We start from the raw sequence: 15,189 nt of genomic DNA on the forward strand, positions 1-15,189 counted from the left end.
ATCTAACCTGCCAAGTTGCGCGGCTCTGATTGGTCTGTGAGAGCCGAACCGGCGCAGGAGGGGAACGCATCCGGAGACTCATTTAGACTCTCCCTAAGGTAAGGATCCCTGCGCGCCCTCGGGGTTTACTTCCCTTCCCCTCACCCAGGCTGGAGGAGCGGGGCGCCTGCGGTGCTCAAAGGGGACCCCGAACCCCAAGGGCAGCAAGCTGGCTCTGTAAAGGATTGTTTCTTTTTCTTTATATCCCTAGCTCTTACTCAGGGCAGACCCACGCGTGCTTGTTGGCTCCTTGACTCGGGATAGCTTTCTGCTTTTTTCAGTTATTTTATTTTTATTGATAGTTTTTTGGAAAGAGGAGGGAAAGCAGTTCAAAAAATTTAGCCAGCCTTTCCACCCGGACTGCGGGTATAAGCAGTATTCCGCATTTTATGGTGCCCCGCTCTTTAAAACCTCTCTCCAGGGTCAAGCATAACCGTGGCATTATATTTTATGCATCCAGAGAAAGAACTGTGGAGTTTGAACAAAGACCAAGGACTATTACCTTAAATTTAGAAAAAAAAACTGATCTTATTGTCTGACCTTGCTATCCCTTATCCTTAAGGATATGATTTCTTCTCTCATCACATTCAATTTGGATCAGTGTATACCCTCTCCATTTATAGTTTTGTGGTTATTGTGGATAACATTTTCCTGGTTTTGCATACTTTGTTATACATCAGTTCACTTATATCTTTAAATGAATTTTTTTTTTAGGTTTTTTGCAAGGCAATGGGGGGTTAAGTGATTTGCCCAAGGTCACACAGCTAGGCAGTTACTAAGTGTTTGAGTCGGATTTGAACTCAGGTCCTCCTGAATCCAGGGCCGGTGTTCTATTCACTGTGCCACCTAGCTACTCCTAAATGAATATTCTTTTTTTCCTTATTATAAAGATTTTATTTATTTTGACTTTTACAATTTTCCCCCTAATCTTACTTCCCTCCCTCCAGCCCCTACAGAAGGCAATTTGTCAGTCTTTACATTGTTTCCATGGTATACATTGATCCGAATTGAATGTGATGAGAGAGAAATCATACCCTTAAGTATAAGAGAAAGCAAGATCAAACAATAAGATATCAGGTGTTTTTGTAAATTAAAGGTGATAGTCCTTGGTCTTTTATCAAACTCCACAGTTCATTCTCTGGATACATAAATGAATATTCTTAATACTATTCTTAATGGTTCAGTACCTTAGGTTCACTTACCTTGACTGTTACCCAATGAATGGGCATTTACTTTGTTTCCATTTATTTGTCACTGAAAAAAACAATATATGAATGTTTTGGTTTATCTAGTAACTCTGTGTCTTTAACCTTCTTGGGATATATGCCTAGCAATTGAATCAAATCACATCTCCACCAGTGGTGTTACCGTTGTGCCTCTTTGGAGTCTCTAGCATTGACCATTCCCATGTTTTGCCATCCTTGCTAGTTTGCTGGGTATGAGAAAAGTTTGATTTGCATTTCTGCTGTCTAGCTGACAAGGTCTTTCTTTCATATGGTTGTCAGTAGATTGCTGTTATTCTTTTGAGAACTGTTTCTTCATATTCTTAATGCATTTATGATACCTGTTTCATATGTAAGGATTGTTCTAATTATGTTTGATTCCCAACCAAACATTTATTAAAATAATTTACTAAGGACCCATTATATGCCAGAAACTACACAGAGACAACCAGTGAAGGAAGACAGATATACTTTGGCTCCATATAAGAAAAAAAAATTTATGATAAGATTTAGAGTTGTGCAATAGTATGATGAACTGACCCAAAACATGTTGGGGTTTCGCATCAATAAAGGCCTTCGTTCAGAGACTGAATGATAAATTGGGATGTCACAGGAAACAATTCGTTTAGTTAAGTATTAAATTAGATAATCAATATGGATCCTTCATAATTAGAGATTCTGGAACATTATGGGAAAAGTTGATGAATCCTTTATGAGACCTGGTCTAGAAGTCAGACTGGGCTCATGTCCTTGACTCTACCATTTACTCAGTATGTGACCATATGTAAATTAGCCTATATGGGTGTTAATTTCCTCATTTGTAAAAATAAGGGAGTTAGATTTGATAGTGTCTAAATATCCTGGGGCGGCTAGGTGGCGCAGTGGATAAAGCACCGGCCTTGGAGTCAGGAGTACCTGGGTTCAAATACGGTCTCAGACACTTAATAATAACCTAGCTTGTGTGGCCTTGGGCAAGCCACTTAACCCCATTGCCTTGCAAAAAAGCTTAAAAAAAAACAAAACGAAACCTATTTCTATATTAGCCATGTTGCAAAAGAAAACATAGACCAAAAACAAGAAAAATAAAGTTTGTAGGGTTGTGGTTGTTGTTTTTAAGTATGCCTTGATCTGCATTCTACTTTATTCTTTCTCTGGAGGTGGGTAGCATTTTTCAACATAAGAGCTTCAGAATTGTCTTAGATCATTGTATTATAGCTAAGTCATTCACAGTTCATCGTTATACAATATTGCTATTCCTTTGTACAATGTTTTCTTGGTTCTGATCACTTCACTTTGCATCAGTTCATATTTTCTTTCTGAAAAAAAATTTGTTCATCATTCCTTATATACAATGGGATTCCATCACAATCATCTACTTGGTTCAGCCATTCCTCATTTGATGGGCATTTCCTCAATTTCTGCTTCTTTACCACCACTAAAAGAGCTACTATAAATATTTTTGCTCATCTAATAATTTTTCCTTTTTGACTTTTATCTCTTTGGCATAGTGGTATTGCTGGGTCAAAAGGTATGCATGATTTTATAGCCCTTTAGGCATAGTTACAGATTACTCCCTAGAATGGTTAGATCACTTCACAACTCCCCCCAACATTGCATTAATGAACGAATTATTTCCACATCTGTTTAAAGAAATGACAATCCTGATCCCAGAGGAGACATAAGAAGCTATGTCCCCTGACTCTTATATAAGTGGCAGTTCCATGGACATGGAATATTGCATATATCTTCAGATTTTTTTTATTGTATTTTCTCTTTTATTTCTTAAAAAACCTTTATTAAAGAGGATAAGGAAAGGTAGAATACTGAGGAAAGTTTTTTTAATAGTTTATTATTAAGCTAACATCAGTAAAAATATATTCTTTTAAAAATTTTAAAACTTTAAGTGAATGATAGAATTGCCAAATGAATTACAATTATCATTTCTTTTATTAAGCCAACACCATCACTATATAAACGGAATATAATTGATGGAGAAAGAAGCCACATTTTCTGGTACAGGCCTTATACACGTTCCTTTTGGACATGTTGTTGGATGTGAGAAATGGCGAGGGTCTCAGTTAGCCCAAGGAATGCAAGGTTAGTATATAAACTTTTTTTTTTCTGTTTAGTGCCTTGTTTCTTCCTGTGTACTTTAATACAGAGATGACATAGAACTCATTCTCTTGTCTTTTAAGGGAAGATTAAACTCATCTTTGAGGAAGACCTGACACTAGTGGATTTTCACCTTTCTAACAGATTCTGTATTCTTTATATTACTGAAGCAGATCTGGTGGCAGGAAATGGATATAAAAAAAGAATTGTTCGACTTAGAAATGTAAGTACTAAGCAAATGAAAATGAGAATTGATTTGTTCCCCTTTCAAGAAACATGGATCAAGTGGACTAAATGTATCATTCCTGCTATCAAGATATTTAGTCTGGTGGGGGGATGGGGGGGGAAAGTGGTCATCTATCCAAATTTAATAAAGGTTGAGGGTAGGTGTATATAAGAAGTATCAGCAAAATACTGAGAAAAGTCTTGAAAGCCAAGTGAGATTGAAGCAGACAAACAATAGGAAATTAATATCCTAAATGTAGAAAAATAAGCAAAACATCAGCAGAACCTCTGGGATGGGAGATCTGCAGAACTTGTTAATAATTTTAGATTCCCTAAGACTGCTAAGCATTCTGTGTGTGTGTGTGTGTGTGTGTGTGTGTGTGTATGCATGCATGCATGCGCGCACACACACATACACACACCTATCATTCTTCTACAATTCCAGTGGGTAATAAGATCTTTTTTAGACTTTTACAAATTATTCTAAGTCATTATTACTGCACAGTAAAAGATATCTTCATTATATCAGTTATTTTTCTTCATTGAAGGCCAGTAATCTTCACGGAATTATAATAGTTGAAAAAACACAGCTGAGCGAACAGTACTTTACCGCAGTTCAGAAATTTGTTGTGCTAGAACTTGGAATGGCATTACTTCCAGTGTCCAACCAAATGGAAGCATCCCAGCTTATTATCCAACTGGTAAGCACATGATCAAGCTTTTATAACTTTTTTAAAAAAGAAATTATTTTAAGACCTGTGAAGTCCTTTCATTACAAAATCTACCTTTAATCTAGTAAACATCTAAATTCCATGAATTAGTCAGAATTTCCTGCAGTAACCTGAACTTGAGACATTTTCAGCCCTAAATGCGTGTGAATGATCAATCCTAATGTTAATTTCCCCATTATCTTGAAATTTAACTGTCAGTTAACTTGGGGGGGGGGGGGTTGAAAGGCAATGGGGTTAAGTGACTTGCCCCAAGGTCACACAACTAGGTTAAGGGTCTAAGGCCTAATTTGAACTCAGTCCTCCCAACTTCAGGGCCAATGCTCCATCCACTGTACCACTTAGTTACCTCCAGTTAGCTCTTTAATTAAAAATATTTGACCCTTTAATCAATGAAATAACTGTTCTATACACTTACTAGGTAGATTCTGAATTTTGTAGCATATGTATTTATCATGAAATCTTTAACTGTTCATTAAACTACATGCATATATTAACAGTTCAGCATTTCTGTCCTGTAAAAGTTTGTAGCATTTTTCAAAAATTATCTTTTTTGCCATAATACTCTGATTCTCAAATACTCTGATTCTCCCACATATCAACATCCTCAGCCTCACTAGCCTCTAAGCTCGGCTGTTCTCTTCTATCTAAAAAGCTTAGATTCACCCTGAGGTAACACTGAGTTGCCATCTTGAACAAATTTAGAGATATGAACTACACTGGCAAAATAACTAAATTTGAAGGGTTCTCAAGTTTTGTTTAACCAGAAAAAGGAGTTTTCTAGTAATAACTCAAGTTACCAGAATTCCATAGGGTAGCATAGAAAACTAGTTTAAAGGTTTTTGTCACTCTTATTTAATTTATTTTGTTCTATCATGATAATTTCCAGGTTCAGGTGTCACACTGAAGACAAGGGAGAATACTTTCTTACCCTTACCTTATACTTACCTTTGTCTGCCATATTAAGTCAGAAATACTATATGAAACATTTTTTTTGCAGAGTTCGTATTCACCTTGACTGTTAAACTAAATTTTATTTGAATGAATAGATTATTGTCTTCTCAAACTGACATATTGATGATTTTCACAATATTAAAAGTTCTTATTAGAATGAAGGTATTTTTTCTTAAAATTATAGACAAATAAGATGACATTCCCTAGTCTGTACACTCTACTAGGAAAATACCTATGACTTAAGAAATTGTTAACAGTGGAAGAAGGATTAGAAATCAGAAGACTAAAGTTAGTTAGAAGAGTACTGTCATAGTTCAGGTAAGAAGAATAGGGAGCCTACCTAGGGTAGTAGTAGTAGTGGGAGTAGAGGAAAAAGGAATGAATGCCAGGGATATTATGGAAATATAATCAGAAAGTCTTAGCAAATGACTCTTTAGATACAAGCCTAATTAATAGAGAGGTTGAAATTAGAAGGTTGGGGGGGGGGATGGTGAGCAGTTCATTTCAGGATATGATGAGTTTGTATGAACTTTCTCATTTATAAGAACTGTTAGAAGGAACATATATAGACAGGACATAGGAAGGAGAGGAATATAATGGTATGATGTGGTAAAGGGATGGAGTCAATGGGTGATGGGGAAACTATTGGGAGGAAGGAAAAAGAGATGAAGAAGAAGCTGAGAGATTTCACATAAGAGTCAAGAAAACCTTTTTCAATGGAGTGGAGTGGGGGAGGCAAGGGGGAATGAGTGAGTCTTCATTCTCATCAGAAATGGCTCAGGGAGGAAATGATATACACACTCAATAGGGTGAGGAAATCTGTCTTGCCCTGGAGAAGGATGGGAGGAAAGGAATGGGATGAGGAGGAATGGGGGAGGGAAGGAGGGAACAGGTGATAGAAGAGAGGGAAGATCGAGGGAGAGGGTACTCAGATGCAACATACTTTTGGACAGGGCCAGGAAGAAAGGAGAGAGAGAGAATAGAATAAATGAGAGTGGGGAGAAATAGAGTGGAGGTACAGCTAGTAATAGCAACTGTGGGAAAAATATTGAACTTCTCTGGTGGGCTTATGATAAAGAAAGCAACTTACCCTAGAGACAGAGCCATTGAAATCTGAACACAGACTGAAGTACATTTCTCTCTCTCTCTCTCTCTCTCTCTCTCTCTCTCTCTTCTTGAGGTTTCCCATTTTCTTGGGAGGGGGAGGGGGTTTATGTTTATTCTTATGTTTACTCTTATAACATTCAATTTACATCAATGTATGGCATGTAAACTGTCAGACAGCCTTCTGTGGAGGGGAGAGGGAATGGGGGGGGGGGAATTGTAGAATTCAGAGCCTTGCAAAAAATGATGGGTACATGTTACTGTTGTATATAATTGGAAAACAAAATGTTAAAATGTTAAAAAAAATAGTAAAGATGGATATGTTGAGTTTGAAGTACCAGAGGTATATCTAGTTGGAGATGTCCAATCTATAAGTAGAGATATGGGACTAAAGTTCAAAGGAGAAAGAGGAAACAGAGATAAAGAGTTAGGAATCAATGATGTAGAAGTAACGCTTGACTGTAGGAACAGGTGAAATCACTAAGGGAGAGAGTAAACAGAGCAGAGGAAGCCAGGGATAGCTTTGGGGAAAGCTATATTTAAGAAAAACCAGTAAAGAACTAGAGAGAGAATAGTGTCAGAGAAAACAAGGAAAAGAAAAATGGCCTTGTCAAGGTAGAGCCTAATTTCAAAGTAAAACTTTTACTAATTTTAAATTGACTTAATAGGAAAATTAAGTTTCTTTTGAGTGAAATGATCTCACATTCCTTTGTTGTCTTCATCTTTAGGTCCATGAACAAACCAAAGAGCGCCATAGAAATCCATTTCTTAGGAAGAAAAGCTGCCAGCTTTCTGAATCATCAGTACTTCAAACTGTACAGCAGATACCAGGAGTTGGAAAAGTGATAGCCCTGCTTCTGTTGCAGGAGTTTGCAAGCATCCAAAAAATGTGCAATGCCTCTATCCAAGAACTTGAGGAAGTAGTTGGACATACACTAGCAGAAAAAATACATATGTTCTTTACCCAATCAAGGTGACAATACAATAGCATTTTTGTCCTTCAACATTACCAAATCTAAGATTGTGCTTTTCTTTACCTATATTAAAACCAAGGAATTTGCTTCTTCATCTTGAATCAAGTATTGAAAGGAAGGGTCAACCTAGAGCCATTATCTCTACACTCCTGTTTTAATCAGCTACCTCTTGGCCATAGTTCTTTTTTTTTTTTGGCTAGGCAATAGAATGGGGTTAAGTGACTTGTCCAAAGTCACACAGCTAAGTATGAAGTGAGGCTGGATTTAAACTCAGGTCCTCCTGACTCTGGGGCCAGTGCTCTTTCCACTATGCCACCTAGCTGCCCTGGCCATAGGTCTTAAAACTAGCAACCTAGAAATTGCTGCTCTTTGACCAATAGTCTAATGATGGATTTTGTGATTCTTAAGATCATCAAAATTTAAAGTCAGTGTATCTTATTCTCAGAAATTTACACCGGTTTAAATTTTTAAAAATAATTAGTTTAAAGGATGTTCAGAAATAATGATATGACCTTGATTATAAGATCAACCTTCTTAGACCTCCTCTGATAATTCAAATGGTTCTTAATAAATCAGAAGCAGTAATCAATGACATGTATCACAGATGTTTGAGGTATTACAGTGTTGTGAGTCTTCAGTTCTGATCATAAAATGTACCTGAAGATTAAAGGACTACAATTTAAATAAAGCTTTTAGTGCCTTAGAATAACAAGCAGTTCAGGCCAGCTTAAACAACCAGATAAATTTTTAAAAGGGGGGGGGAATCAAAGACAACAGAAGATAAATTAATAATTATTTATTTAAATATATGACCTCTACAAATGTAATGCTAAATAAAGGCACTGTCTGGATACATTTTCATAATGCTCCCCCTTAAGAGTTTTATGATTATGATGAAAATAAAACTTGAAACTCCTATTAAAAGTATTAATGTTGTATTTAGCAATTCATACTAAGTATTTTAGGGGTTTCTATATTATTCATGTACATAGGGAAAAAAAGTGTCTACTTAGAAAACATTTGAATTTTAAAAGTCTTACGTAGAGCTTTAAACTTTAGTCATATATATTTACTGCAAAGAAAAGTTAAAACAGGCTTTTTTAGCCAGAGGTTTATTCAAGGTGCATTTATGCACTTTCCTACCTAAAGCAAAATGGAAAATGTTTTGAGTATCAAACAGTATAATATCTACCCTGTAGATGACATTTTCATCTAACACTAGTGTGTTAGCAATGTGAAAATTATTTTTAAACTGTATGTGAAGTCAAAGCTGGCTCTAAATAGTCTCCATTGTTAAAAGTATTAATCGTGAAATTTGGCACTAGATCATCAGTGCCCATCCTTTTATCTCTTCTGGGCGTTGTTGCCCAACAAAAACTTGTCAAGGCCCACATACAGAATTTAATATTTATTTATTTGTTTGTTTGTTTGTTTGTTTATTTATTTATGACTATACTGTAACTCATATTACCAATGAATATAATAATAAAATGTAATAATGCTGCATGAGTGGGCTTTTTGGGATGCATGCAGCCTGCAGACCAAAGGTTAGACACACCTGCACTAGATTGTATCTAGAACCTGCAATTATGCAGATTTGTCTTTGTTTTTCTACAGCAATCAAAGTAAAACTTGTCATTGAGCATGCAGAACTATTTTTGATAACAGTAACTCAAATCCACTACTGTAGTCTGGGTACTAGCTGCCATGTTGTATAGCATTTGCTTGATTTAAAATTAAAGAATTTCTTCTTTTCAAATTCTAAATCTATTATAGTGAATATCAGCAATATTAATTTAAAACTGATACAAGGACAAGTAATAAAATTAGTCATGAAGACTATCCTTCATATTTTCAACACTATTCTACATACAGTACTATCTACAATAAATAACTTGTAGCAATATACTGACACACTTCAAACAGAAGTTAGAATGTCTTCTGCGAATCCAGTTTCGGCACTTTTGTTTAAAAAATACAATGTCACATGCAAGTAAAATCTAAGAAAATAAGTTTTAAATATATTAATAAATTTCACATTATGGCACATATATTGAGAGCTAGGCAGCATTTAGAAATAGCTTCATTGGCTGAAATGTTAATACAGTGAACTTTCTGTATTGAGAAGACCAAATGGAGAAGGAAGTTTCTTCTTGTTCTGGGATCTTACCACCCCAACTGATGGAAGACAGAGAGTGCTAGCTGACTTCTGTCTGTTTTTGTTGGTTCCCCAACTCAAAAAAGATAATTTTTTGGAGATTTTTTTGGTTTTGTCGATTTTATCATCTTCTATGGCTAAACAGATCATGGAGTATGTTTTCTGCATTCCTACAGAATAGGTAGCACACTTATTATGCTGCATAAAATAGAAAAGGAAAAAAAGTCATCCATAAGGAATTGTTATATGCTCAAAATAAGAGGTCTAAAGTTGTTAATCATTTCTTAAGTTGATAGTATTCTATAACAATTATAGTTTTTAAATTCAAGCTTTTACTTACTATGTTTGAGTCCAAAAAACATTAAAGGAATATTTCCTACTACTACTACTAATAATTAGTTTAAATGACATTCAGTTACCTACAGTAATTACTACATATGATTAGAATATGAATATGAGACAGGGTTTTTAACTCCTCAATTTCTTTGGCAGTTTGGTGGAATAAATTATAGGAATATTGGGGGTTTTTTTAGGGTTTTTTTTTTGCAAGGCAAATGGGATTAAGTGGCTTGCCCGAGGCCACACAGCTAGGTAATTAAGTGTCTGAGACCGGACTTGAACCCAGGTACTCCTGACTCCAAGGTCAGTGCTTTATCCACTACGCCACCTAGCCACCCCTGGAATATTGTTTTTAAGTACATAAAATAAAATACATAGGATTACAAAGGACAGCAATCATATTAAAAGTTGTTTTTTTAATGCATGGACCCAATGCTCTAAAGAGAATTAAATAAAGGTTTTGAAAAACAAGCTACCATGAAAATTAAAAGAAAATATTCAATTCTTTTGTAAGAATAATAAAATTTTTTTTACCTCTTTTAACTTCTCAACTCCCTGCAAAATTCTCATTCTATCTTTATTGAATTAATGACTGAAATAAGCTTAAAAAATCATCAAAATTTGCAACAAAAGTTTGAAAATTGTTTTTGTAGGGTTTTTAAAGTAAAATACTTGCAGTTTATTAAGCTGAACAGAGGCTAAATTAAAATAATGGGAATAGGGAGAAGCTAAGTATCATTTCTTACCATTGAAGATGTTGAATCCAAAAGACTGATGACCTTCATCTCAACAGCTTCCTCTCCTAAACTTTTCAGTTTTTGCATGACCTCATTCGCTGTCAGCCACTTACAATCTGTATCTTGAACAGAAACAATATAATCTCCTTCTTTAGCACCTGCCAGCTAGAAAAGTAATATAAAAATGGTCAGTTTTAAATAAATAATTCTCAATCATAAATTTTCCAAATCTGTACAAAAATTTACCACAACGCTTGCAGTAAAGTGCTTTTACTTTACTTAGGTATAAACCACAAGGATGTCTCTCAGAGCTGTTGTTTCTCTTTCAAAATAGTCTATCCTCCTATAGCTACTTATATTTATTTGTTTAGGACATATATATATATATATATATATATATATATATGTATGTATATATATATAACATCTTTTATATAAGCACTTTAGTGTGTGTACATGTGTGTGCATAGAGATTTATCAGTATATATATATAGATATACATTTCTGTGTATGTATGCATAAACAGTTTAGTATTTCCCCTTGCTCTCAATTCTGTACCTGAGAATACAGTACTTACTGCAGCGGAGCAATATGGATCCAGAAAATGAACTTGTACTGGGGAACCTCCTCTCAGAGAGAACCCCAAATCTCCTTCTTCAATGGTAAAATGAATGTTTCGAGGAGCTGTCCATCTCTTATTTGCTGAAAATATCGATAAAGGGCCCTATGGGAATACAAAAACATTTTTATGATTTGCATATTAAACTAGACAATATGATGTTTTAAACAACTTCAAGGCCACCAGCAGAGAGCCCCAGAGATCTGTGTTTGGATGTGTAATGACTTGGATATAAGCCTGGATGAGATAAAGCTAAGAGAGATAATATCAGATGGCAATTACTTCTCTAAACGTTCTTGACAGACTAAAATGTTGTACCAAATGATACTAGCTAAATGTAAATGTAATTTCCACACTTGCAATTAAAAACATTCACCTTTACAAGTTAGGGGAGATGGCTAAAAGGAGACCTGAGTTTTAATGAATTGCTGTTTCCTTATGAGTGAACAGTGTGATATGACAACTAAGAAAGTTATTTTGATCATAGGCTGAGTTAATGAGCACAATATCTAGGAACAGGGAGGTGATAGTTCCTTTGTCCTCCATACCAGTCAGTACATCTGGATGATTGTATTCAGTTCTGAGGACCTCATTTTAGGAAGGACACTGATATACTGACAAGGATCCAGGAAGGCAACTTAAGACCATGAAGAAATTTGACATCATATTATCACAAGGTTCAGTTGAAGGAACTAGGAATATTTGGCCTGAAAAGAAGATTTAGGGGCATATAAAACAACTTTAAGTGTTTGAGGAGCTATCATGTGGAGAGGGGACTGGATTTATTCTTGGCTCCAGAAAGCAGCACTAGGAGTAGTGAGCAAAGAGATAAATATTAAAAAGTCTTTAATCAAAAGCTAGATGACCATTTGTTAGTTTCTAGAAAAGATCATTTTTCATGTTTGAATTGGACTAAATGACCATTGAGCTCTCTGTACCTCTGAAATTCTGTGGAAAATAATTTCTATTCTTCTTGAAATCTAATAAGGAAGTGTGTCAAAAGACCCCTGAAATTTCTTCCAGTTATACATCTATGAAGCTATAATAGATAATCTTAGTGACCATTTTCCCAGGGATCAGAGAAATTGACTTCAAAAAGTGAGGGATAGGGGAAGAGTTTAATCCAAGGAAATCATGGACATAGTCCCAAAAATAACATGAGTATAAACAGTAGGCATAGAATTATGGAGGTCCAGTCAACATTTCCGAGATAGCTGTCTTTAAAAGACAGAAAGAACTGCCTAGGGGAACATAAAAAAACCAAACTGCTTGAAAAGGTGGTTTCCTCAAATATAAGTTATATCTTCTCAATCAGATAAAAGGATCTGTTGTAAAATAGTCCTTCATACTCTTCAGCAAAATATAAAGTTGTCTCCTCAGGGAGGTTACTATAACATGACATTGTGGTGGATCATACCAGCCTCTGGAAGAAATCTGTCACTGCCACTTTGGAAAACTCTGGTGCTATCATCTCAGCTTCCTGCTCTGTTTTAGCTGTAAAGAAAATTCAAAATATAAGATGACAATTGACAATAGTCTTCCTGACTAGCCTTCCCACCCAGCCACATCTGCTACCACCCTCCCAACCTGATCTCCAGCTCACCTTAGGGACCAGCTGAGCAATGAAAATTCTCCTAGTCACTCACTATCCCTTGCTCTGGGAAGAGTAATCAAATGAATACTATCATAGCTTCTGAAAATCATCCATCACTCCATTGCCCAATGCCTACACTCACCATCCCTGAGACTTTACCCATCTCTAACACTACTTCTTTATAAGTATTGTTTCTTCTTATTAGAAAGTAAGCTCTTTGAGGGAAAGGACCTCTCTTTTTTTCATTTGTATCCTGAATGTGAAAAAAAAAGTGCCTAACACAAAGCAGGTGGTTAATAAATGCTTATTGATAGACTGATTTCACTTATATTTTGAGAGGACTATTATATTTGGAGGCCTAGCAAGTAAAGGATATATAACCACATTTTTAAGTACTTCCTTTTGGTGCCTGATTGAAAAGTCTTTGAAAATATTTCAAAAATGTTTATCCAATAAAATACAAACCATTGGACAAGAATAACATTTAGCAGGATGAAAAGGAAAAAACTCCAGAAAAATGGCTAATGCTTTAGCTATCAAAGTATAAACAAGATATTAATCTTATTCAAGATTACTAGATACTCCTTTGATTTATTTTAAGTACTCAGTTTTATTCTACAGTTAAAAGAGTTTGCTAACCACTCTCTAAAAGTTTGGGGCTTCTTTTAGGTTTTTACAAGGCAATGGGGTTAGGTGACTTGCCCAAGGTCGCCCAAGGTCACACAAGTCCACATTTGAACTCAGGACCTCCTGACTCCGGGCTGGTGCTCTATTCACTGCACCACCTAGCTGCTCCTAAAAGTCTTTAAAAAATAATGGATCGATGTGCTTAGGTGGCTCAGTGGATAGAGCACTGGCCCTGGAGTCAGGAGTAACTGAGTTCAAATCCAACCTCAGACACATAATAAACTTAATAATTACCTAGCCGTGTGGCCTTGGGCAAGCCACATAACCCCATTGCCTTGCAAAATCTAAAAAAAAATAAAATAAAATAATGGATCTATCTAGATTATGAGTAAAATTTTTTAATAGTCATGCCTCTCATTATTTGCATTTCAGTGCCTACCTAAAGGAAAAGTATGTAGAAAAGGGGCATACAGAAACATACTCTGTTCAAATCTATTATTTGCCTAATGCACCCACCAGAGTATTTGCTCCAGTAATATTTGGCTTTTCATCAGATTACATAACATTTTTTTAAAGATATTTCTCAAATTTTGGAGAAAAACATCACAAATCCTATTATTGTCAACAACAACAAAAAAGACACATTTAGAAGCATGTGGCATAATTATTAGTCTAACTTACAAGACCCTTGATTTAAGAGGAGTGCTAGATTTGGAGTTAGAAGAACTGAATCTAAATCCCTGCTTTTTTTTTTTTTTTTGCTATACCAATTTATAGCCAAGGACTTGAACAAGGTAACCTCTAAGACCCCTTCTTGATCTTTTTGACTTTTTTCACAGTTTCTAAATTATACCCATTCATCCTCTAAGTAAAGTAGAATTTCCAACCAGATTTCTATTCATTCATTCTTACCTTGGTTGCCTTTCCCCTCATTTTCATCCATATTTGAAAACCTAATTCAAATACCACCTCTGTGAAGCTTTCCTTAATTACCTCTTTCAACTGATTTCTTTTTCCATCTCTAACTTCCTTTCCCTTTATTTACACCTTTCTTAATAATACTGATATTTTGCACTATACTAATTTATATATGTCTTCTCTCCCTTCCTACATTGGAAGCTCTTGGATAACAAGGGCTGCGTCTGCCTCATCACTGCATTCCCATAGTGCCTTGCACAGAGATACTGCTCAATAGATTGAATACAGGTTGATTTTGTCCATATTAGACACACATAGGTAGCCTATATGATGGCTTCACTGTTAACAATAATCTAAATTACTTACAAGTAATATCTGGAGCATCTATTAAATTCAGAAAGTCATCATTTTGTTCGTGCTGAGAGTATTTGAGATGAGACCTCTTATGAGCAACAGATAAGATTTCCTGAAGAATCTCAATGTTCCTCAGCTTTTTACACAGACTGGCTGCCCTCACAGATTCTTCATGATCAGCAATAGCTTTACGTAAATGAGATTTTCCTGAAAACAAATGATTGAAAATTATAATTTTCCCCTAAATTTAAAATTCAGTAGTATCATTAAATAATATTTAATGTTCCAACTGATTAGTGTTATTAATATCTAGAAAGAGCTTCAAAGACTAATTCAATTGCTTTGCTTTACAGAGGAGGATATTAAGGTACAGAAAAATTAATAGTGCCCAAGATCATACATTTCGAACTATTCCTGAAGTTCTCTGAATAGGCCTTAAGTTTTCCTAGCTCTGAACCACTGCTTATGGTTTTTGGCCTCCCGA

At 35.4% G+C, this 15,189-nt stretch overlaps 2 protein-coding genes across 2 annotated transcripts in view; one reads left to right on the forward strand and one right to left on the reverse strand.

Moving 5' to 3' along the window:
- The first annotated feature begins 20 nt into the window (after positions 1–20).
- On the forward strand, positions 21–10,327 carry FAAP24 (FA core complex associated protein 24). The gene is made up of 5 exons (XM_074211483.1): positions 21–98; positions 3,217–3,359; positions 3,458–3,597; positions 4,148–4,300; positions 7,114–10,327. Exons 2-5 carry the CDS (start codon positions 3,251–3,253, stop codon positions 7,360–7,362), a joined length of 651 nt encoding a protein of 216 aa, XP_074067584.1. The 5' UTR covers positions 21–98; positions 3,217–3,250; the 3' UTR covers positions 7,363–10,327.
- RHPN2 (rhophilin Rho GTPase binding protein 2) overlaps positions 3,128–15,189 on the reverse strand; it is an 89,446-nt gene continuing 77,384 nt past the window's right edge. Inside the window, exons 11-15 of the mRNA XM_074211481.1 lie at positions 14,718–14,912; positions 12,630–12,706; positions 11,171–11,317; positions 10,603–10,758; positions 3,128–9,715 (exon numbers count right to left, since the gene is read on the reverse strand). Coding sequence (XP_074067582.1) covers positions 9,458–9,715; positions 10,603–10,758; positions 11,171–11,317; positions 12,630–12,706; positions 14,718–14,912 — 833 coding nt within the window. The 3' untranslated portion in view covers positions 3,128–9,457. The remainder of the gene's footprint in view (positions 9,716–10,602; positions 10,759–11,170; positions 11,318–12,629; positions 12,707–14,717; positions 14,913–15,189) is intronic.

Source organism: Macrotis lagotis, chromosome 1 (genome assembly GCF_037893015.1).
Source record: "Macrotis lagotis isolate mMagLag1 chromosome 1, bilby.v1.9.chrom.fasta, whole genome shotgun sequence".
In the NCBI taxonomy this organism is placed as follows: Eukaryota; Metazoa; Chordata; class Mammalia; order Peramelemorphia; family Peramelidae; genus Macrotis; species Macrotis lagotis.